Source organism: Camelus ferus, chromosome 36, assembly GCF_009834535.1.
Source record: "Camelus ferus isolate YT-003-E chromosome 36, BCGSAC_Cfer_1.0, whole genome shotgun sequence".
Lineage (NCBI taxonomy): Eukaryota > Metazoa > Chordata > Mammalia > Artiodactyla > Camelidae > Camelus > Camelus ferus.
The window spans coordinates 11,824,900-11,849,301 of NC_045731.1; the positions used below are offsets into that span (position 1 = coordinate 11,824,900).

The 24,402-nt window shown below is 53.5% G+C and overlaps 1 protein-coding gene across 1 annotated transcript in view; it reads left to right on the forward strand.

Moving 5' to 3' along the window:
* The window catches only part of TGFBRAP1 (transforming growth factor beta receptor associated protein 1), a 33,867-nt gene that overhangs the window by 6,807 nt on the left and 2,658 nt on the right, over positions 1–24,402 (forward strand). The window contains 11 exon segments of the mRNA XM_032474238.1: positions 5,633–6,333; positions 8,014–8,208; positions 8,779–8,933; positions 14,044–14,126; positions 15,298–15,639; positions 17,272–17,329; positions 18,883–19,026; positions 19,397–19,540; positions 20,025–20,123; positions 20,125–20,185; positions 22,063–22,496. Coding sequence (XP_032330129.1) covers positions 5,633–6,333; positions 8,014–8,208; positions 8,779–8,933; positions 14,044–14,126; positions 15,298–15,639; positions 17,272–17,329; positions 18,883–19,026; positions 19,397–19,540; positions 20,025–20,123; positions 20,125–20,185; positions 22,063–22,496 — 2,416 coding nt within the window.

The following is a 24,402-nucleotide window of genomic DNA, read 5'->3' on the forward strand; positions in this document are numbered from 1 at the left end:
GGCCCATCTGCCCCCAGGCAGCCCTCGCTGACAGGCTTTGAAAGCTCCTAGCTCACTGTTTAAAAAATGCTCAGTCTGTGGGGTGGGTCTATCTCAGTGGTAGAGCACGTGCTTAGCATCCCTGAGGTCCTGGGTTCAATCCCTGCTACCTCCATTAAAAAAAAAAAAAAAAGCTACATTTTTCAGGCTTGATTTGCAGCTGCATTTCTGTTCAGAAAAAAAAAAAAAGAAAGAAAAGAAAAGTCATTATTTTGGCTTATTCCTTCATGCCGATATTAAAAATTTGTGATCCTTAAAGAAAACTCTAGGAAGTTTTATTTAATGGGTTAAACATCTTCATCTTGGTCCGAATCCAGTCCCCATTAGAAATACATTAAAGTGATTATTTGTGGCAGCCAGGTGTTTGGATACTGCCCAGTAATTTGGCCCAGACTTTACAGCTCATCTCCTCTGTGGCCACCCTGACTTGTCTTTATTTAAAAAAAATACTGTACTACTGAGCCTAGAAGTCACAAGTTAATTTGGGGCGCCCCAGCTGAGCTGGAGTGCTTCGTGCAGGAGAGCAGGAGCGGCCATGAGCGTGCTGTGAACTCCTGCAGGTGATTTGAGATCCAGGTCTTCTGGATAGTCAAGTAGCTGCTGTTGGGTGAATTAAAGATTTGAGAAAAATAACGGATGCAAAAGAGGACAATTGCCTAGCATCGAGTCTGCCCTCAATAATTCTTATGGCTGTTTGAGGGCCCAGTGTTGAGGAAGACGTTACAAAGGAAATGCCCTGGGGATGCATGCGCCCCTCTCCTCCCTGCCCACCTCCCCTGCCCTTCCCGAATCCTGGCTTCTGTTAGAACTGCTAATGTTGTTATTATCGGATGTGTGTAATATGTACAGAGCAACACACATACACCGTGTGCATGTATGTGGTGCATGTATACATGTGCTGTGTGTAAATGTGTGTATGTGTGTACAAGTACATACATGTGTATTTAAATAGTTCTGATTAGTAGCGCCCAAGAAAAGGGTACCAGCTCTGAACAGTTACCCACAGGTGTGTGCTAAGATCCAGATGACAGTATAGCTATGTATCGTTTCCTTCTTTTGTAAGATACTCTTTCAGGTCGTCAAAACAGGTTTGTGTGATGGAACTAGTCTTATGATGTCTGTCACGTGAGTGCAGAAGATGACATGAAATGGTTGTCCAGCAGTGTCTTAACTTGCAAAAGAGGGGAGAGCTGTCCTTGGTACAAGTCAGTGAGTGTGTGGTTGCTTCCTGGCTGAGTTCCAGGTTGAGTTGTCGAGCAGATGGCTGTGAGGACTTGGAGGAGAGCAGGGGTTGCCCGGGCTAGGGGGCCACGGATGTCACATAACGTGCTGCCTGCTTTGGTAAGATGGCCGGGTTAGGGGAGACGCATGTAGACATGTCACTCTCTAGCTGAAGTTCAGCGAGGCAGGGCTGACGCTGTGCTCCGTGAGAAGAAAGCGTTCATTTGTGGCAGAAGTTGTCTGTGGGGCGAGGGGAGGGGTAAGGCATTTTGGCAGCAGAGAAACCTAATGAGGCAGGACGAGTTTGGGTACCAGGCGTCCTTGTCTAGATTCAGGATGGAAAGTGGGGCCCTGCTGGTGACCAGGGCCGCTCGGGAGGAGCTGCAGGAGGACCTCGCCTGTGGGCCTCACACCGCAGGGCTCCCATGTTTGGAGCTGTTTGATTCTCATCAGGGATCTTAAATCACACTTGTCCCCTCATGTCGATGGAGTGGAAAGAACATGGTTCAGAAACAGAAGTTGAGGTCAGGTCCCCAGTTTCCTCACCTTGCGTCTGCGTAACCCTGAGCAGGCCACCCAAGGTCTCTGCGTGTCCACAATGATATCCACCCCTCAGAGCGAAGCATCCCACCACAGCCAGGGCCCAGGGGCTCTCAGAGAGGGCCGTGTCAGGGCCACAGTCAGTTGCATAGGCTCTCAGAGGCGGCCAGTGTCAGGGCCACAGTCAGTTGCATCCATCCTTCATCCATACCTGGAGCAGCCTGACCCCTGGGCAGGCAGTGGGCTCCGCAGTTAAGGGCCTGGCTGGACTCGCGCTGTCCATGGTCCTTGAGCCTGTCCAGAGCTCCGTTTCCCCAGAAAATGAGAACCCTTGACAGGGATCCTGGCACGGGAGGAGCCTTCCAGGATCCGTGGTTTCCCTGGGGTTGTGTTAGCACCACCCTGTCCTCCAGAGGAGCCAGAGGATAACAGAGGAAGCGTGTCATCCGCCTGGATTCCTGTTTACAAGGAGCAGACAGGCCGGGCCCAGAGGCTCTAAATGACTTGCCCGAGATCTTAAGCAGGGGACCAAGCCACCGGAGCTCCGGATGCCAGGTTAACAGGGTGGAGGTATACTCTGCCCTGCACCCACTCTCCCGGGGCTCGCCGAGTGGCCAGGTTCGCTCCGGGCCTGGCCCTTCCAGAGGGCACCGGGGAGGCCTGGGCTCTCCCCCGCTGGCCAGGGCTCCCCTGTCTGCTCCTGGGGCTTCCTGTGTGCGGCGGATCTGGGCCTGGAGGGAGTCAGCTCCTTCTGATCCCAGTGCAGCCTGAACCCATCTATGGGAAATACTTCAAATCGGCAGAAGTCCCCAACTCTCCTCCTTGAAATGCGTTCTCAGGAGGAAAGACTTAATTTGTAGGTATTGTTCATGCCTGTAATTTTAAGCTAGGATGCTCAAATTGAGAAAAATCACCTCCAAAAGTAACTCAATGAAGAAGGACCATAAAGTCGCTCCTGGGGCACTGAGTCAGCCAGCTGGGACCTCCCAGGGTCCGTCTTGTACGCCTCGGTGGCTGGGCTGACACTCAGACAGTTCTGAGCATCTCCCTTCCTGCTAGAAAAGGAGGTTCCCAGCTCCGCTTTCTCTTTTTGGTCACCGTAAGCGAGTTAATACAGCAATAAGCTGTGATAACATTTAACTTTTTATTGTAACTTTCTGTCTTGAGGTCAATGGCCTTACTGAAGAGTCATTAATACTGCAGCTCACAAAGGCCCCCACCCAGCCTCCCCTGTGATTAGGTTCCGTGTGACCACAGCACAGTGATCAGAACCATCACGGTAGCATCAGCACCACTGACCAAAGGCCCCGGGTCTCTGCTGGTGGGTTTTTTCACCACGTGCCACTGTCCTGCTTCTCACTCAGTCCCGCATGTGGCATCCAGGGCTGTGCCTGCATGGCCTCTGGTCTGTGACAGTCCTGTCTTCCCTCGATTTTTATGAGCATGACACCCTCAAGGAGAGGCAGGGTTTTATAGATGGTCCTCAGTTCGGGTTGGTCTGGCGTTTTCTCGCCATCAGGTTGTAGGGACAGGTTTTTGTCAAGGATGCCGTAGTGGCAACAGTGACATTTAATTTAATTTAATGTTGGAATGTGTTCCGTGTCCCCCCAGACAGCAGGAGCGCCTCTGAGGAAACTGCGCTGGATCCCAGTGGCTCTCGTGCTGGGGACGGTCGCTGGCCCGTCCACCCTGCGCCTGGGCCAGTGGTCCTCTTGTCCCCTGAGAGGGGTGCTTCCTCTCCCTTCCCCAGGCCCAGCCCCTAATTACCCAGTTATTTTACCTTGAAGAGTTAAGAGGGATTCCTTTTCCACCCTGGAGAGGCCAACTGCAGTTTAAACAACAAAAATTTCAGGGGCAGGGGGTTAATAGCTCCATGGTAGAGCACGTGCTTAGCACGCATGAGGTCCTGGGTTCAGTCCCTGGTACCTCCATTTAAAAAAAAAATTCGTCTTTCAGATGTGAACTAAGTTTGTGAGACACAGATGTTGTTTAAGAGTGTTATTCCTACAGCCCATGAAGGCCACGTCAGAGCGCCCATGGGGTCTCCCATAGGAACTAGAGGAATTGGACGTGGTCAGCAGCTTGCTTTCCGTAGAGGGACTACCATTAGCCTTTTATTTTGCTAGTTTACTACCAAGAAAGCCCCTGAAGGTAGCTTGCAGTGAAAGAACTTTTGCTGGCAAGGTTTGCCTCTTCATAGCCCAGAAAGAATTTTGAGGCTGTGATTTGGCTGTTCATTCATAGGACATAGAGGTTTCTGGGCCAAAGAATAAATGTGTGTCCAGTCACACCTACCTGTCCTCCTCTGTGCCTACCTGCAGGGTGGCCAGGGGAGCACGGGCCGGCGTGGGGTAGGGCCTGTGTAAGCCAGGAGATGGGGATGGTCAGAGCTGGTGTGTGGGGCCGAGGGGGTGCAAATACAGTGGCTGGACACTGGGCAGCAGGCCCCTTGGTAACTGGCCACGCTGTTTCTGCTTTATTTAGCAAGCTGACCTGAGTGGAGCTGATGCCAGGATGCACTCTCCATCTGACTGAGTCTATCCCTGACTTTCCCAGACTCCCCTGGTCCAGCACCTGCTCAGCCTTCAACGCTGGGTCTGGGAGAAAACCAGCCCCCGCACTTGCTTCTCAGTTTACCCAGGAAGTAAGGCGAGGTGTCTGCGGTGCTGACAGCACCCCTTTCTGTCCGGCCCCTGCCTCCCAGCCCCATCCTCCGGGCCCAGGCTTTCTCTCCTGACCCCGTGGAACCAACGTAATGCCCTGGTGACATGGAGCCAAAAACAACTGATTGAAGCAGGGGCGGTTCCGCGTCCCCCCAGCCCTGCCCAGGAGGGTGATGACTTCGTTAGTTCCCCTGTAGGCTTGGCTCTTAGAACTCACATTTTCGGTTTTCCCAAAGAGTTCCCCCGTCTTGGGTCCTGCTATCTGTCTGTGGCTTCAGGTCCTCCCTTTTGACTTTATGTCTGGGTGATCTGTTCATTGCTGACAGCAGGGTGTTGCGTCCCCTACTGTTACTGTCTCGTCTGTCTCTGCCTTCAGGTCTGTTTGTATTTACTTGTTGTATTTAGGTGCTCCAGTGTTGGGTGCACGTAGATTTACGGTTGTCACACCTTCTTGCTGTGGCACTTCATCATTCTACAAGGACCTTCTTTGTCTCTTGCTACTGTTTCTGGCATAAAGTGTATTTTGTCTGTTGTAAGTGCAGCTGCGCCCACTTTCTTTTGGTTTCCCTTTGCATGGAGTATCCTCTTCCATCCCTTCCCTTTGAGCTTGTATGTGTCTTTAACGCTGACGTGAGTCTCTTACAGGCAGCATATCGTTGGGTCTTGCTTTTCTAATCTGCGCAGCCATTCTGTGCCTTTTTACTGTGAATTCAGTCCGTTAACGTTTAGAGTCGCTGTTGATTTGGGGAGACTTCCTGATGTCATCTTACTAGTTGTTCTTTGGTGGTTGTGTATTTCCACTGTTTCCCCCTCTGTTTCTCGCTACCTGTGTACCGTGGAGGGGTTCTCTGTATCCCCTGTACCTTCTGTGCGTCTGCGCTTGGGTTTTGCTCTGAGGTTACCCTGTTGCTTACACAAGGCATCTCATAGATAAAACAGTCCATTTTAAGCTGATAGAAACTGAGATCGTCCCCAAAGCCTTACCCTTCACTCCCGCCTTTTTTATTTTTGATGCCTTTTTTTCCTTCTTTTTAATTGTATGTTAACACATTAGGGTAGCTGCATTTTTAATACTCTTTCCCTTCATACTCTAGTTAAGTGATTAACATACCTTCTATTCCTGCATTCCCCTTTCTGAGTCTGACCAGCCTTCTTCCCGTCTCCCGCAGACCAGCCGCAGCCATGATGAACACCAAGGCCTTCACCCTGGTCCCCGCTGTGGAGCGGGAGCTGCTGCAGGGCGACAAGGAGCGGGTCTCGCTGGAGTGCGTGGAGTGCTGTGGCAGGAACCTGTACCTGGGCACCAGCGACTGCTTTGTGCACCACTTCCTGCTGGAGGAGAAGGTCTTGCCCGCTGGCACGGCCACCTTCACGGCCACCAAGCAGCTGCACAGACACCTGGGTTTCAAGAAGCCGGTGAACGAGCTGCGGGCGGCGTCGGCGCTGAGCCGGCTGCTGGTGCTGTGCGACAGCTCCATCACCCTGGTCCACATGCTGAGCCTGGAGCCCGTGCCCTCGGGCGCCCGCATCAAGGGCGCCACAGCCTTCGCCTTGAACGAGAACCCGGTGAGCGGGGACCCATTCTGCGTGGAAGTCTGCATCATCTCCGTCAAGCGCAGGACCATCCAGGTGTTCCTGGTGTACGAGGACCGCGTGCAGATCGTCCGGGAGGTGTCCACGCCGGAGCAGCCCCTGGCCGTGGCGGTGGATGGCCACTTCCTGTGCCTGGCGCTCACCACCCAGTACATCATCCTCAACTACAGCACGGGCGCCGCCCAGGACCTGTTTCCCTACTGCGGGGAGGAGCGGCGGCCCATCGTCAAGAGGATAGGGAGACAGGAGTTCCTGCTGGCGGGCCCCGGGGGCCTGGGTGAGCAGGACACCGCGCTGCGAGTGCGAGCGGAGTCGGGGCGGCGGTGGGGGGGGCTGCTGGCGAAAACTGGGTTCTCGTGGGGGCGGCAGCCAGCGTTGAGGCGGGATGCGGGCGTGTTTCCTTCCTCTTCCTTGGATGGCTTTGAGTGTCGTCTTGTGGAACAAAGGAAGACGAGCATGGAATCACTTCCATGTTGAGCTGAAGAGGGGCCAGGAGATGGGTCCGGGGGAGAATTCCTCCAGGGGGTAACGACCGAAAGCAAGAATCTGTAAGGCTACTGGGTCAGATTCTGCCCGGTGGGCGGGCTTCTCACTGGGCGGCTTTCACTCTTCATTCTAAGAAGGAGCTGAGGCAGCTCACATAGACGTACTTTTCAAACGTGGAGGCGCCAGTGTCGTGTCCCCGATATTCTCTTACTGGCTGTGACTTCATTCCACCGAGTAGTGCCCCGCGGCCAGCTCCTCGGAGGGGCTTCGGCCGTCTGGTGTGGCCTTCCTGAGGCTCCACACCGGCTCAGAGCACTCGGAGCCGCTCACTTCCTCGGTGGCCTGTGGTCTGGGCAGTGCGCAGTGTGTGTGTCTGTGAAGTTCGGGGGCTGATGAGAGTGAGGCCCCCCAACACCCGCAGTCTTCAGCCGGGGAGAGTGTGTGTGTGGGCGTCTCATTTCACAGTGATGGCACATACGTATTTCTGAGAGTGACAAAAATTGACGTCATAAACTGGGTCCTGTACGCTTCTTTTTAAAACAAATTTTTTTAATTTACTTTTTGTTTTTTTGGGGGGGGGAATTGGATTTAATTATTATTTTTTATTTAATGGAGGTACTGGGGATCCAACCCTGTGCCTGCTAACCATGCACTCTACCATTGAACTACACCCTCCCTGCCTAGTGTGTACTTCTTGATTTTTATTTTTTAAATAGACTAGTTTCTAGAGCGGTTTTAGGGTCACAGCAGAACTGAGCAGAAAGTACAGAGTTCCCATGTCCCCCCCTCCCCAACACATGAGCACCCTTTGCGAGCAGCACACTTGTTACGGCTGTTGAATCCACACTGAGATGTTATGCTCTCCCCAGGTCTGCAGTTTACACCTGGAGTCACTCTTGCAGTGCCCATTCTGTGTGCCCGTTACTGCGATATCGTTCAGGGGGTTTCACTGCCCTGAAGCTCTCTGTTCTCCACCTGCTCACCGAGACCCCAGCCCAATCCCCGGCGACCACTGATGTGTCCGGAGCACACGTAGTGGGAATCACAAGGCGAGGCCTTTTCACGCTGGCTTCTTTCACTTAGTCGCGTGCATTTAAGGTTCCTCCATGTCTTTTCGTGGCTTGATAGCTCTGATTTTTACTTTTTGGGGAAAATAAAATTTATTCCACTTACCTTTTTCTTTAAAAAAAATTCCAGTTTTCATGAACATTTTTTATAATGGGAAACACGTATACATTTTTTAGCCTTGTGTCTAATCAGAAGGAGAGACAGGTCGACATCCTGGGGGAGGTGGTTCTCTTCAAAGAACAGTCACGCAGGGTCCTCACACACGTAGCATGTTATTACCTTGTCTCTCCCACCTTGAAATGCAATGAAGGGGGGTAGTGTTCTGCACCCAGACACATCTACAAAAAGAAACAAAAAGCAACCACGGCTGTGTAAGGCCCGCCTGACTTTCCTGTTTCGGCAGGCATGTTCGCCACGGTGGCCGGGATATCTCAGCGCGCCCCAGTGCACTGGTCGGAGAACGTGATCGGGGCGGCCGTCTGCTTCCCGTACGTCATCGCCCTGGATGACGAGTTCATCACGGTGCACAGCATGTTGGACCAGCAGCAGAAGCAGACCCTGCCCTTTAAGGAAGGACACATTCTACAGGATTTCGAAGGTACCCGTTTACACGGAATGTTAACCACTCTTAGCTGTCCATCTCTTGCGATGGTGTTTCTTTTCTTTTTTAAAAAATCTTTTTCCTTTTTGTTTTTATTTTTTTGAGAGGGAGGTAATTAGGTTTATTTACTTAATGGAGGTACTGGGGATTGAACCCAGGACCTCTTGCATGCTAAGCATGCACTCTATCCCTGAGCTACACCGTCTCCTCTTTTAAAGCTTTATATGGGGCAAATCCTCAATCTTACTGATAATTTTCCATGACTGAGCTCTCCAGCCTCACTGGACTCTACTGTGTATCTACTCAACTGGTTTTCCATTTATCAGCACTTTTGGGTAAAAAGAGGCAGAACATTTTTATATCTTATACTTTGGAAATGTGTGGAGAGTTCACCCTTCCCAGACAGTGGACTTCCTGGGAAGGAGAAGAGGGGAGTGTTAATGACGGCTGCAAGGGCTCTGAGTCGGGAGAGCGGTGCTGAAACTGGTCTGCGCACCAGCCCGTGCTCCCATTTGGGGTTCGCCATGTGTTTTCTCCCCTTTCCAACGGTGTTACATTTCTCCCCAGGAAGAGTGATTGTCGCCACAAGTAAAGGTGTTTACATCTTGGTTCCATTACCTCTGGAAAAACAGATTCAGGACCTTCTAGCCAGCCGCCGAGTGGAAGAGGCTCTGGTCCTGGCGAAAGGCGCCCGGAGGAACATTCCAAAGGAGAAATTTCAGGTGTGTAATCAGCCCGGCCCCAGGAAACGCACCTCCCTGCCACCAGTCAGAAAACGCCAGGGTCTGAGTGCACCAGCCCCTGCAGACTGCTTCGTGCTGGGTGTTCAGTTTCTCTGCCCGTCCACGTGGTTCAGGGAGGGAGGCAGGGGCAGCCCGTCGGTGGCTGGAGGAGTTCCCACTGCAGGCAGAGGTGAAGTCAGGTTTGGAGCCTCTGACATAATCCCGGGCTTAATTCTCCAAGTCGTATCTCTAATCAACGTTCCTCTTCCAGAGAAGAATCAGGGCTGGTTGTTACCAACCACAGGAGGAACCTCAGGTTCATTCATCTTCCAGTTAGGAATTTAGATTTGCTGGAATGCAGGTGAATTTTTAAAGTTCAGATTTGCATTATCTACAGGAAAAGCTTCGTGAACTATACCATCTCATATCGCTGGAATTAACTTCCCAGGGACAAAACTTCTTATGCATTTGAGAAGCACTAACCTGAATGGAGTTGGTATGAGAAATATAACCAATAAAACAACCTCAGAGTATTCTCATGTTTCCCTAAAAATCGCCCCTTGATCAGTCACAAGGTTAGTTCAGATCACGCTTTGTATCTGAGAATAGAAAACATAGTGTTGGTGTGTGCACACTTCAGATGGACATCTGAATTGATCATTAAAAGTTCTCATGAATTCAAAGAAAGAAGGAAAGAAGGAAGAAAAGAGGGGGGGGAAGGAAGGAGGAAGGAAGGGAGGAAGGAAGGATGGAAGGAAGAAAAAGGAAAATAAAGCTCTCATGAGCTCGTAGAGATTCCCTCATTGTTACCCGTTGGTCAGATTTTCACGACGTGTGACAGTTGCAGATGAAACCGTGCTTTCTGGCCTCCATGGGGGTAGATGTGGAAGCTGAGAGCAGTCGGGACGTGTAATTTATGGTCACAGGGTAGAAGCCGGTATCCCGTCTATATTTAAATATTGATAAATTTTGCATCTTTGTTCCTCACTTTTCAAAGTGAGATGATCTGTGAGCGCTCAGCAGAGGGCAGCATGAGCAAAAAGAAGAAACCAGTGGATTGAGAACCCCTTGTCTTCCGAGAGCCCCTCCTCCTGCGTGTTGTCCCTGCAGGGTGGGTGGGGGCCGAGCTGAGAAGGCCCAGGCCCACGAGAGGGGTCCGAGGGTCCCTGCTCTGCCTGGCGGGGGTGCTCCAGCCCCCTTGCCCCTCCTGTGAGTGGGCCCGGGAGCTGGATGTGTGGACCCTCCTTGCGCACCCACAGGCTTCCCTCAGGTGTGTCATATTTTCTTAAAGAAGCTGTCCGAGTTCTTTGCTTTTTTCCCCCCATTTTGCCAAGAGCAGACACGCAGTGGACATCAGATGATGTCAGTGGTCGACATGACCTCTTAGCTGACATCTCAGTGGGGTTTTTCCTTCTAACACACTCCCTGCCTTCCTTTGTTCCAAACTCCCACATCGGCCCTGGAGACACACCCCCAGTGTGGCCCTCGTTCTGGGTTCAAGGTCACGGGTGGCTGCTGGGGACCCTTCTCCTGTTTTGCCTGAACTGCTTTGACAGCCTCCTTTCGGTGTGTCTGTCGTCCACCCTCCACACTGCCACAGAGTGATCTTTCCAAAGTGTCCCCCGACCCTTAGTGGGCGCCTGGGTGCCTGCAGTCAAGCCTGCACCTGCAGCCTTTGTGGTCTGGCCCTGCCCGCTTCCCCAGCCTCTCCCACCGCCTCCAGTGCCCTGTAACCTGGGCCCGAGCTGCCGGCTGCCTCAGAGGGCGGAGGACCAAGGAAGCCCACAGCTCTGCGGCACTGCACTCTGCCAGGGTCTTAAGACATTTTTAATCCTCAAAACAAGTCAAAAATAACCATGGCCGCAGCCCAAAGACAGGAAGACACACAGCGGGGCTGGTTTGCCTCTGGGCATTCGCTGGGTAGATCCGGGCCAGGCCTCTGATGTGGTGCCCACCCCCCCCGCCCCCCGACCTCATCCCCACCACCGCCTCGTTTCACCCCCTCCCTGCCCTCCCTGTCTTGTCTACTGTTATTTACGTGCTTTCCCATCACTGGAGGGGACTTCCATCAAACACGGCTGCTCCTCCTCCTTGCTCAGACATGCCCTCTGCTGAGCCCTTCCCGCCCCTCCAGGCAGCCCCGGGCCCTCTGAGCTTCCTCGGTGTGTGTGAGCCCGTGACTCGCTCCGTCTACCCCTCTGCTCCTGTGTTCCCAGCCCGGTTCCTGGTGGTTGCCTCCTGTTTTCCCCCCGGCATCCTGCTCCTGCCTGGGGCTGGACCACGGAGGAGTGATGGATATGCAGTCAGAGCTTTGAACTGGTCTTCAAACGGAGCCGGGCCGTGTGAACCATGAAACAGGAAGGTGCTGTTTAAAATAGATCCGTAAGAGAGAAAGAAAGCAGTATTGACAAAAGAGGTTCAGAGATGACTTCTCATGCGTATGTATGAACATGTATGTGATTTTAAGGGTGAGATGTGACTCTTACAACCATCAGGTGCGTGGCTTATTTTACTTTAGGACGCTTGTGATGAGATGCTAGACCCCAGGCTCAGAAAGACCAGAAAAGCGGAGGAAAGAGACCAGACGTTCGGGAGACGGGCTTTCCACGGTTCGCCTTTCTCTACATTAGAGCAGGTGTTGGCTTTGCTTCACTGAGTTCTGAACTCGGGAGGGATTTGTCAGGAAGCCTCACCGTGGGGCTCGGATTAAAGGAGGGCACCTGTCCGCGTGCATCTGCCACGTCTACATGTAGCGCCCCTAGACCAGAGCACAGAAGGTGACCCCCAGTCATGGAAATCGGGCGTGTTAGCAGGAGTTTCTGTTCCCCTTTCGGAAGGGACGTGTAGGTGGCATCTGAGTCCTCCGGCCGTGAGGGAGTTGTCACCCAGCGGGTCTCTCCCTGCAAGCCTGGGTGTGGATGAGAGTTCTCCTCCCCACCGTGGGGGTCCCTTCCATCCTTCAAGCTGTGAGGTTGGCCTCTTGTCTCTCCTTTCAGACGCGGGACTGGCCTCTCTCCCGACTGATCTTCACCCCGCTCCGGTCTGCTCATTGCTCGCAGCATCGATAGGCCAGTTTTTAGGGGAGGAAAGTGATGAGCAAGCTGTGCCTCCCGAGGCCTCGCAGGGATTTCTTGGGGGCAGGGAGGCCCTGCTGGGCTTTCGAGAATGAGCCCCTTCGAAACTGAAGGGAGGGAGTGGCGTTCAGGTGCCCCCACACTCTCTAGCCCTTTTCTTCCCGGGGGAACAGCACGAGATCTGCCCGGCCCTGGACGGGCCTGTGGGTGGAAAGAATGAGGCTGTGGACTCAGAAAGATCTGGTTTCGATCCTGGCTCAACCACTTACACGTTAGTAACTTAGGGCTAGAAACCTTAGCCTCTCTGAGCAGAGGGTTCCTATCTGTAAAATGGGCGGAGCGAGTGACAGTGGAGGGGGTTTTTGTGAGACGGATCAGGTGTCTGAGAAGGACGGGTGTGAGCCCTTCATGGCACGTTTGGTGGGATCCCCAGTGAGGCCGTGTGGCCCTGGACCTCTGTCTGCAGGGAGGGTTTTTATTGCTGATTGTATTTCACTTCTGGTGACCGGTCTGTTCAAATGATCTATTTCTTCCTGATTCAGTTTTGGTGGACAGGATGTTTCTAGAAACTTGTCCATTTCTTCCAGGTTGTCCAATTTGTTGTCATAGAGTTGTTCATAGTATTCTTTTAAAAAAAAAAAAAAGGCCCAAATGAACTTATTTATAAAACAGAAACAGACTCACAAACATAGAAAACAAACTTATGGTTACCAGGGGGAAAGGGGGTGGGAAGGGATGAATTGGGGGGTTGAGATTTGCAGATACAAACTACTATATATAAAGTAGGTGAACAAGTTTATACTGCATAGCAGAGGGAACTGTATTCAATATCTTACAATAACCTACAATGGAAAAGAATATGAAAAGAATGTGTGTGTATCATGATGGCTGAAGCACTGTACTGTGCACCAGAAATTGATGAAACATTGTAAACTGACTAGACTTCAATTAAAAATTTTTTTAAAATAATAAAAATAGAAACAAAAAACAAAGCAAAAAAAAAGAAAATAATAAAGGCAGTTCGTTGCTTAAAAGTAAAACCTGACAGGTGGCTATTCAAGTCAGCAGCACTTGGTAAAGGGCAGGTGCCCTGCAGGGTGCGGGGGTCCTGGGGAGCATGCTGAGCTGGATGGTGGGCGTGCCTGGCCTTCAGGGAACTGGCGGCTTATAAAACAGCAGGCTGGGTTGGGAAGGGGAGGAACTGAAGACTGAGGGTCTTAAACACAATTGGAGTCTTTCATTGTGAGGCGATGAGGGCGTGGGCGGTGGTGATGGGAACCGGTGAGGACGGAGCAGAGACGGTGCACAAGGCCCCTCAGACAAAGGTGGACCAGGTCAGGCAGAGACAGGGAGCAGGTGGATTTAAAGACACCACAGGCATCTTCTGTAAGTGTGTTGCTATTTCTGGAAGTTCCCGGAGCAGAGGGCTCTGTGGTCAAGGTCATGTGGGTAGGACTGGACCAAACAGAGGCAAAGGGCACTCTCAGTGCCGGGCCTGTCGGATTGTCGGATCGGCGCGGGCTGCGCCTCTCAGGAGGGGTGGGAGGGGCGGCGCGGCTCCGGTGTGGGCAGGAAAGCCCGTTTCTTTTCCTGCTTGTTATTAAATGGGGTCGACCTTGAGCTCTGAGGGACACTCAGAAATGCTGCTGTGAAGATTCAGTTTCACGAGAGTGGCGAAGGGCGGGCAGCTTCTAGACTATACGAAACCGTGATGTTGTTAAAATCGACCTGAGCAGCCGGAGATGGAGGTGGCCCAGGAAGCCACTGGAATTCGAGAGGAGAATACGGATGGGACGTTGGGCGAATGCACACAGAAGCAGGAAGGCTAGTGCACAGGGGGCAGCTGTCTCCCAGGAGTGAGGGGTCGATGGCCATGCAGATGTGTGTACTGAAAACGCTTTCCTGTAAGCCTTGTTTTGGCCTTACCGTGGAACTTCAGGTTTGTGCATCATCATTAGCACGCAGCCTGGATGGCGGTGAGACCCTTAGCTGCTCCGCCATGATGGCTCTAAGGCACGTCCTGTCTTTCCTTGCAGGTGATGTACAGGAGGGTTCTGCAGCAGGCGGGCTTCATACAGTTTGCACAGCTTCAGTTCCTGGAAGCTAAGGAACTCTTCAGGTAATTGGAGGTGTGGGCGGCAAGCCTTCTGTTGTCCCTGTGGTCAGAGATGCATGGTTCTGCGGCGCCATGGTGGCGCAGCCGCAGCTGCTGTGCTCTGGGGAGAAGTGGTTGTGCCATGGGCCGGGGAACAGCACCAGCAGCAATGGCTGAGAGGCAGAAAACGTGCAAACGGACAAGATAATTAGTTAGAGCCGAGTATCTGGTGTGGACGGGGGTTTGACGCTGGGGTCGGAGGGTAGCTTGGGTTTGGTTTAGGAAGCATCTTGGAGGCCATGTTAAGAGGTGTGAAATTTATCCCATGGGTCACGTGGAACCTTTGAAGGTTGGGAAGGGCAAGGGTGTAAAGATGAAACGAAAGACCAGCGGCAGGAGTCTGGGCGTGCAGAGGAGAGACATCAGAGCTTCAAGGGGTGGAAGTGGGAACACCATGGGAAGCACAGATCCCTGTCCTGCCCCAGAGGTTCCCATTCGTGAGTCTGAGGGGCCCTGCCTCTGTTCCTTGAGAGGTTCGGTGCCTGGCTGGGCAGAGAGCTGGAGCTCAGAGATGCCACCACATCTGTGATCATGTCGAGAGGATGTGCAGGCTGGGCAGGAGGGGACAGGAGAGGGGCCAGCAGTGACTTGGAGGACGGACGTCCCTGAGGATGGCTTCCTGGGCCTTCCGAGGTTAGGACACCATGCTGGCCATTTGAGTTGCGTCCTCATGGATTGCCCAGAAACCCTGTCCCACTCGCCCCAGAAGAGACAGCACTGGTGGCTGTGTCTTTTGTAGGGTCACTGATGAGGAAATTGTCAGGTGCTCGAGTCCCTCCTTGCGGACCATTGAACAAATCTATAGATAGTGTCGTGCCAAGAAGAACGCTGGCCTCGGAAGGACCGGAGCCTGCCTTTGATCAGACTGGGCTGTGCTTTCCCTGGGTTTCCAGGGAATTGATGTGCCCTGAGCACCGGCTATGCGAGGCTTCCGGCTGCCGTGCCCCCATTCCATCTTGGGGCCGGGTGGTCGGCACCTGGGTCAGTGGTGTTGGCTGTGCGTGCAGCCATGGACGTGTGTGCAGTGCCCGCTCCCTGTGGGCGTGTGCAGGCATGCATGCCCGTCCGGTGGCGTCTTGTGTGCCTGCGTGCTCTCTCTCCATCTGCCGCATCTAGTCCGACACTGTAATTGCAGAAGCGGCCAGCTCGACGTGCGGGAGCTCATCTCCCTCTGCCCCTTCCTGCTGCCTGCCTCCTCGTCCTTCACCCGCTCCCACCCTCCCCTGCACGAGTTCGCAGACCTAAGCCAGCTGACCCAGGGCGACCAGGAGAAGGTGGCCAAGTGCAAGCGCTTCCTCATGAGCTACTTGAATGAGGTCCGCAGCACGGAGGTGGCCAACGGCTGCAGGGAGGACATCGACACGGCCCTGCTCAAGCTGTACGCGGAGGCCAACCACGAGAGCCTGCTGGACCTCCTGGTCACCGAGAACTTCTGCCTGCTCCCCGACAGCGCCGCCTGGCTGGAGAAGCACAAAAAGTGAGTGTCCTCCCCCCCGACGCCCCCGCCCCTCCTCTCCCTCTGAAGCTGATGTGCAGCTGACGGGCTAGCATGACGCCCGAGTCCCGGGGACCCGTCACGGGACAGCCGTGGCGCAGTGACCACCAGGCACCCAGGTTCTGCCAGCCTCATCACGGTCTGCAGACCAGCCGAGGGGTCTTGGGGGCACTGATTCTTGTACCAGTGCCTTCGTGATGGGACGTGTTCAGAGGCCTAGAGAGTCACGGGAGCGATCATTATATGTCCTTGTCCCCGTCTGGGTGGGATTCCCTGCGGGAGATGCCACGTGCGTGTTGGGAAAATGAATAGGGCACTTCAGCCACTGGCGACCAGGTCAAGTGGATGGATGGACATCGGATAAACAGACAGAAGGGGAGCCTTCTTGGTCTTGTCGATGAAAGGTTGCAGACTCAGACTCTGCCTTCCTCGCCCGAGTGAGCTGGTCGGCCCCCACCCCCTCGCCCGGGCACGTGGGCCGTCCGTCTGCAGGGATGGCTGGATGATACCCGGCCGCATCCTCCCGGCCAGTGGTCTGATCCTTCTAGGCCTTGGTGGGGGCGGGGGTCTTTAAAAATGAAGGGACTGGGTGCTCCCTGAACTCCACTGAGCAGTAAGACTCTGTCTGTGGTTTCATTACACATTCGACAGGGAGGAAGTGCCGGTGAAATCCCGCGGAGACCACGGGGGTTGCGGTCCAGACCCCCCTCAGATGCGTGTCGTCAGGGGCTTGTGGCCGGTCTCCGTGTGGGAAGTGGCTCCTTGAGCTGTTCCCCTCAGTTTCTCGAATGCACTATGGAGTTACTTATTTAGGAACCAGAAGAGACACTAAAAACGCAGTGACTGGGGTGGGCGGGTCAGTGTCACTGTCTGAGGGCTCCAGGAATAGTTCAGTGTCTGGAGAGTTTGCTCTCCAGGGGAGGAAACCTGACGTCCCCCTGGGGCAGCTTGCTCTTGTCACCTGCTGGGGAGCAGGGGTCTGGGAGAGGACACACCTGTTGCTGCCCAGGCAATGCCCGTGTTACCCTGATCCTTTCCACTTTTAAGTGAGGAATCAGGGCCAGGGAAGGTCATCTGCTTGCTCGAGGTCATACAGTCCGTAAGTAATGAAGCCTGAATTGAACCTTGGGGCCTAGACCTCGGGGTCCCCCCAACTCTGTTCTCTCTGATGCTGCAGACAGTGGCCTTTGTTGCCGTCCAGACTCCAGACTCCTTACCCCTTCTTCCTGCAGGGGCTCAGACAGCATCCCTCCTGAACCGTTCTTTTACTACCTCGTGAGGAGGTAATAATGGTTAACTGGAGAGAGATGAAAGTATACTGATATTTGAAGCAAATTGTAAAGCAATTCCAACTGTGATTTTCCATAGTATAATTACAGTTTTATTTTTTCAGCTGATCTCAGATTTGAAATATGCTCTTTTTTGGAAATCGAGAGAGCCTACATTTTAATACCAGAAGTGAATAAACAGAAACGAGGATCTTTGCGTGGCTTGAGACTTACTGCTGGGCTGAGTGAATAGAACACAGGGGGCCAGGGCTGAGGACGGTGCCGTGGGGGTGCCGCCCACAGTGCGGGTGGGGAGCGGGCACCCTTACCTCGTGCTTTCTTTCAGATACTTTGCCCTGGGACTGCTCTACCACTACAACCACCTGGACGCCGCAGCAGTTCAGGTGAGTTCCAGAGCATTCGATCATTATTTGCAAATCACTGCTACTTAATTCAGTGCCACTTAAAAAGAAATCACAAGTTGATAAGAGACCACTCTTGTCTGAACTACCACCTTTTTTTTACAGAATTTAAAAATAATACTGTTTTACAGAAACAGACTCATAGACATAGAGAACAAACTTACTGTTACCAGGGGGTAAAGGGGGTGGGAAGGGGTAAATTGGGAAGTTGAAAATCGCACGTCTTGGGGAGTGGTGGAAATGTTAGCTGTCTTCATTGTGGTGGTGGTTTCATGAGTGTAGACTTGGAGTCAAAGATAAAGTTTTTATTTCTTTTTTTTTTTTAATGGAGGGACTGGGGATTGAACCCAGGACCCATGCATGCTAAGCATGGGCTCTACCACTGAGCCATACCCTGCCCCCCAAATTTTTATTTCTTAAAACACCATGTTCTAAGAATGATATAAGGGTATTGATAATATTAGCCGAGCTGTAGAGAGAGATGTTTACAGAATTGAAATCATATGGAATAAATCTCTGAACGGGGCAGAATTTTTTTAAAAAAATGACACATTTCAGTGGTTGTGTGAATAGTTTGGGGAGTTCTGTGTTGAAAAACCTAGTACCATAAAAAAACATGCGTGTGCTCATATCAGAAGGCCAGTGTTTACACTGCCCGCCAGCTTCTTGGGCCGCCTGCTGGTGGTGCGGTTCAGAAGTGCCATGTGGATGGGTGGGCGAGGTCTGCAGCTCGGGGGATGATGGCAGACGGGCTCCTGGGCAGCTTCCATTTATTCTGCCCCGTCGTGATGCCGTCTCATCCAGAGGCTCCGAAAGTCAGCCTCGGTGACGCGGCAGGGAAGAGAGAGCAAAGGGCTTCCGCTGCCAGAGTCTGTCCTGAGCCCCTGGGCAGAGGGCAGCGGGGCCACCAGGAGACAGGACCCCAGAGCTTCTGAGAGCACATCAGACCATCAAGGTCCAGAAAGGTCTTCAGAATCAAGACGCCCGGTGCTGTGGGGATGCGGGTGCCTTTCTTCCGTGTCCACATGTTCCCAGTGATTTTTTTTTTTATTTCATGGAGACATTTTTAATACCTCCACGTCTTCCCAAATATTATATTTACTATTTGTATGACTGTGACCTCATTAAGAGGGAAAGAAAGAGAACTTTGTGCTCTATGTTCTTGATTTCCTGAACCATCACCTCCATATTATTTTTTTTTCTCTGAAAAAAATTAAAATAGATTTAAGCATTTAAATTTTGTCTTACTGGGGGGAGGGTACAGCTCAAGTGGTAGAGCACATGCTTAGCATGCATGAGGTCCTGGGTTCAATTAAAATAAGTAAACCTAATGACTTCCCCCGTGCCAAAAAATGGAAAAATAATTTTAGAAAATGTTGTTAATTTAAAAATAAATAATGGAATATTATTTAAAAAATTTTTTTGTTCTACCATGTTTGCATACTAAAAGGCCATAGAAGTAAAGCCGTGTGCCCTTTCTAAGTGAGTTCTCAAAGGTGTGTAGCCCTGCGTTTGTGCTCTGCCCTCGTCTGCAGCTCTGGGTGAACATTGTCAATGGGGACGTTCACGACGCCACCCGCTCAGACTTGTACGAGTACATCGTGGACTTCCTCACCTACAGCCTCGACCCAGAGCTGGTGTGGAAGTACGCCGACTGGGCCTTGCAGAAAAGTCAGGAGGTTTGTGCTGCCTAAACGGGTTCTTTTAGGGGCGGCAGTAAGGGGTGGGGAGGCTTGGTAAAAATGGGCAAAAAACTAGATTTTAGTGGGAAAACAAGTTACGTTCAGCCCCTCTCTCTGCCTTTTTGTCCCCGTCTTTCACAAGTGTCCCGAGCTGGCTGGATCCCAGCTCTCTGGGAGGCTCCGTGTCTCCGCGCGGGGCGGCAGCCTTTGAGGGGAGCAGACCGCCTTCCTGTACGCAGCGTCTGCACTGTTTTCTGTGTCCTCATGCTTTGGGCAGTGACGTTCCCGAAAGTGGACAGCACTCGGAGTGAACAGAAGACGGGGACTCTGAAAAGCACGATGACTAAATTGCTAACCCTTCTTCCAGGTTGGAGTTCAGGTTTTCACCAAGAGACCCTTGGACTCACAGCAGAGCAGCTTTAACCCGGCTGATGTTATCGCTTGCCTTAAGAAATACCCTCAGGCTCTGGTTAAGTACCTGGAGCATCTCGTCATGGACAGGAGGCTGCAGGTGAGCCCTCAGAGCGCAGGCTGCCACGTGCCACCATGACCAGAACTTGGCCGCGGGGCCGCCGTGACCTTCCATGTTCCCAGCGCTCTGTCTGCGCTGGGGCTTGTGGGTGGTCCGAGCAGGAGCTGGTGAAGGAGACCCCAGGCCCACGTAGTGACTTTTTCCATCTCTTGTCCCCTCAGCACACGTTCTTCTCTTTTCCTTCCTCATGATTATTCTTAAAGGAAATGAGAAAACGGTCCCTTTTGGGAGAATACCTAAGTTCCTTACTGCTCAAAATGACAAGTGACCCTTTCTGTTTTCCCGTGGATTGTAAATTAAGCTTCTCTGTGAGGTGGTTTCTGGAGCCATCGCTGCAGCCCATGCGTTCTGTCGTCATCCTGGGGTCCCCCCCCAAAACCTCACACATGTGGTCTGGCTGGGGAGATCTCCAGGCTCCCCCGTTGCAAATGCTGAGTGTCCGCTTGGTCCCTGTGTCCTGCAGAAGGAGGAGTACCACACGCACTTAGCTGTCCTCTACCTGGATGAGGTGCTGCAGCAGAAGCCCGGCGCCACCGGCCAGGGCACAGAGGTGACCGAGACTGCAGGCGAAGCTGCGACACCTGCTCCAGAAATCCGACCTGTACCGCGTCCACATTCTGCTAGGTGAGCGATGTCTCCGCAGCTCTGTCTGGATAAATGTCACCGGGGGCGGGAAGCGGGGCAGAGGGCTCGATTTGGGGGGTGGGGAGGGTGGTCCCTGAGCCTCTGCAGCATGAAGTCAGCCTCCTGGCGGGCGGACAGGGCTCCTCATCCGTCCTTCACCCTCTGGAAAAGGTCACGGGCCCTTCAGCTGATAACACAGAGGCCGCCCTGGGACATCTGAGTATCTGCTGGGCAGACCTTTGTCTGAACTTCCCTATTCGACTTCGAAGCACTCGGGTCAGTTCCTCCAGCTCTGATCACAGCTCCGCCCTCGCTTGGCCGTTCCAGACTCAGAGGAAAGCAGGCAGAGACCCGGAGCGGGTTCTGCTTTTCATTTCCCCCTAGGACAGAGACCACAGTTTCTATGTCATGTGAGGCCTGCTGAGCGGCACCCACTGGGGTCCGTGTGTCTCTTGCTCCCTCGGACCCCACAGACTTTCCTGGGGGTCCTTGCTGGGTTAATAACGTATTTCTCCTTAGGAGCATTGAACATTGCTTTCTGACCATTAGCTGCAGTCCATTCTCACTGGTCACAATAGTTACATCCTGTAAAGTCTCCACAAACTGCATCCAGGGACCCAGACCCATCACACCCAGAGAAATGCAGGGTCGGGTTCCTGAGAACCTCTGGTCACCACGTTTCTGTCGACTGATCAAAACGTAACCTTGTGGATGTGTTTCTGTTTAAAGACGCCTCATTTAATGTACATTGTTGACTTGCTGACCCCAGGCTCAAGGCCAGCAGCACAGGACTCAGGCCTGAATGACACTTGTGTGACACGTGTACTTTCTCTAAAAGGCACATCACAGCCCTTCCTGTGCTTAGGAACACGGGACGGCATGGCGGCCCCACACTTGGGGCCATCCCAAGTGGTGAAATCACCGCCGAAAAGCACAAATGCAGAAACGGGGCACCAGGGGTCCCACGAAAAGTACACTTGTTTACAGGATGAGCCCCGCCAGGAACACATGGCAGGCAGCTCACATTTCTCGCCACCGAGCACGTGTCCACAGGGACCACAGAAGCACCTGGAGTATGACTTCCAGGTTACAAATGAGCTTTGGCGAATCTGCGGACAGCGACCCTGAATGCTGAGGGTGGTCTGATCGCCAGGCACAGGTCACAGGGCTCAGCTGACATCCTGACTACTTCCTTTTGCAACAAGCCTGTGACCAAAGTCCTGTGATTTGTCACCATTTTCACAGGAAGGTGCATTGACGCCTGGGGAGTTGCATCCTGCCCCCGCCCCACAGCTCACGGGCTGTAAGGGGCAGGCTTGGCAGTGTGCCCAGACAGACACCCCCAGGCCACCTGACGGACCCAGGGTCAGCCATGAAATTGAAGTTGTAATCTGGACTAGAGGGGTTCAGCACACCTGGGGGGTAAGGTGCTGCTGTCTGAGTTTAATGAGTAGAGGGCTTTCTGCTTTCGTCAGAAGCTACCAGAATTCCTGGGAAGACAGCAGTAAGGGTGGGCCAGATGGGGGCCTGGAGCTGTGATGCTCAGTGACCCACCGCAGCCTCTGAGGTCGTGGTCATTGGTTTTACTTATTCTCCAAACTCCGTGTCGTGCACTCTGAGTTCTGGCCATGCCTGTGAGTGTTACTCACACCTAGAGGCGAAGCATGAAAATACAAGGAAGCCTCTTAATCGTCTGGGAGGCAGTTTTGGGGTGTTCGGGTGCCTGAGTTTGGGGGAGTCTGGGTACCCAGGAGGCAGAGCTTGGGGGTGTCTGGGTAGCCAGTCTTGCTCTGCTCACACTTAAGCTAAGGGCCCCTGGCAGGACTGACACTGGGTGGCGGGGGCCTGCTATTTCTAACTGGCGACTCCCCCGGCAGACAGGATCCGGGGTGCCGGGCTCCCCATGGAGCGGGCCATCCTGCACGGGAGGCTGGAGCAGCACGAGGAGGCGCTGCGCATCCTCGTGCACGAGCTGGGGGACTTCGCGGCGGCCGAGGACTACTGCCTGTGGCGCTCCGAGGACAGGGACCCGCCCTACCGCCGGCGGCTCTTCCACCTGCTGCTGGGCCTCTGCCTGCGGCCCGGCCCCTCCGCGCACGAGCTGGCCGTGGCCGCCGTGGACCTGCTGAACCGCCACGCCACCGAATTCGATGCCGCCCAGGTTCTGCAGCTGCTGCCCGGCACCTGGTCGGTGCAGCTGCTCCGCCCATTCCTGATGGGGGCGGTGAGGGACAGCGTGCACGCCCGGAGGAGCGCGCAGGTGGCCGTGGGGCTGGCCAGGTCTGAAAACTTGATCTACAAATATGACAAGGTGAGAGCCCGGCCCTCCCAGGAGAGACATTTTGTTTGAGGTTGACTTTTCCCGGGAAAAGATGCTCTGTCTGTTTTTTTCTGTTAAGTTCAGCACATCAGGTACGCGGTTCTGCTCATACAGAAGCAGGTCCAGAGCAGGGGTGGGAGCTGGGCGGCAGGTGTGACGTTGGAGCTGCCTCCCTCCCCTTTCAGACCCTGACGGTCTAGAGCGCGTATGAGAATGGCTGACCCTCACGAGGACGTGCCGGGTGCCAGGCGTTCCTGTGCATCATGACGCCACCGCGTCAGCACAGCAGTTTCCTGCAGAATCCGCTGCCGTTGTCTCCTCTCCCAGAAGAGGAAGCATTGGCACCGGGAGGTCACACAGAACGTGGAAGCACCCAGGTGTGAATCGTGGGCCAATTCAGAAACCATGGAGGGGAGGGGATAGCTCAGGAGTAGAGCGTGTGCTTAGCACGCACGAGGTCCTGGGTTCAGTCCCCAGTACCTCCATTAAAATTAATAATAAAAAGAGATAAATAAAAGTAAACCTAATTGCCCCCCCCCAAATAAAGAACTCCACATTCTTGGCCCCCGTCCCTGTAACAAATCCCGCAGGTCGGCAGGCTCAGACAATGCACGTCCAGTTCTCAGGGGCTGTGGGCTGGGAGCCAAAGGTCAAGGTGCTGGCTGAGTTCCCTACTCCTGGCCTGCAGTCAGCCCTCTTCTCACTGTGCTGGCACAGCCAGGAGTGCGCGCCGGCCTCCTCTGTGAGGGCCGTGATGCCATCACGGGGCCCTGCCTCATGACCTCCCCCAGCCCCACCTCTGGGTACCACCACGTGGGGCAGAGGATTAGGGCTTCCACATAGGAATTTGGGGGAGATACAGGCACTCAGTCTGTGACAGCCCCAGGCTCATCCAGAGGCTTCTCTCTGGTGAGGCCCGAGCTCCCCAAGGCCAGCAGACTGTCCTTCCAGAGCAGGAATCCGATGTGTTCCTTCCGCTCAGCCACCTTCCTTGACTTCCCCGTGGAGGAGTCCAGAGCCCTGGAAGAGCCAGCCTCCCTCCTCGGGCTGCCCCTGCCCCCCTCACTGCTCCCAGGATGTGCGGAACCTCCCAGGGACATGCCGTTTCACACGTACGGCCTTGTACCCACCTCTCCCTCTGCCAGAGACATTCCTACCGCCTCCTCTGTGCCTGGGGGATGCCTGTTCGAAACCCAGCCTGAGTCTCTTTGCCCTGTGAAACCTTCCCGTCCCTCTGAGCAGGCCGGCACCTCACTCACCCACCCACGTGCCGTGCGCACACAGCCGTGGTTGTCACCCTTCACCGTCAGGCTTTGGGATCTTGGAGGGCAGGAATTTCCTGTTTGTCTCAGTGTTCCTGAGCCAAGCCTGGCGTCTTAAGGGCATCGAATAAATGTTTGTTGAATGACTGAAGAAACTAATTAGGTGAATTGACCACACTTTGACCCTGCCCTGCTGATAGGCTGAGCTGCTGCGTTGACCAGGTCAATTGTGCAGAGAGGCTTTTAACTTGCAGAATTTCAGTCCCGTTTATCAGACAAGGAGGAATGGAGTTTGTTAGTTTCATCATTTACCTTTAAAGAAAGATTCTGTTTCCTGGGGCGTCAGGAATGGGCACCAATCGACCCCATGACTTTGACGAAGTCTCTTCTTGGTGCCTTACTTTTCTGGTTTGCAAACGAGGGGAGCAGGGAATGAGATGACCTGAGACGTCTGGTCAGCTCCGACCGGCGTGACTTTGTAACAGGTCGTGCCTGACGGCATCAGGGCTCCGTGAACGTCTGAGAGGGTCTCGGTGAGAAGTGCCGTGGCCAGGCCGCCATGACTTTTGTGAGAGAAGCAGGCAGTTTTGTAGCTGTTTTTTTTCACTTTTCCATTTCCTGAGGATGTTTCTGTT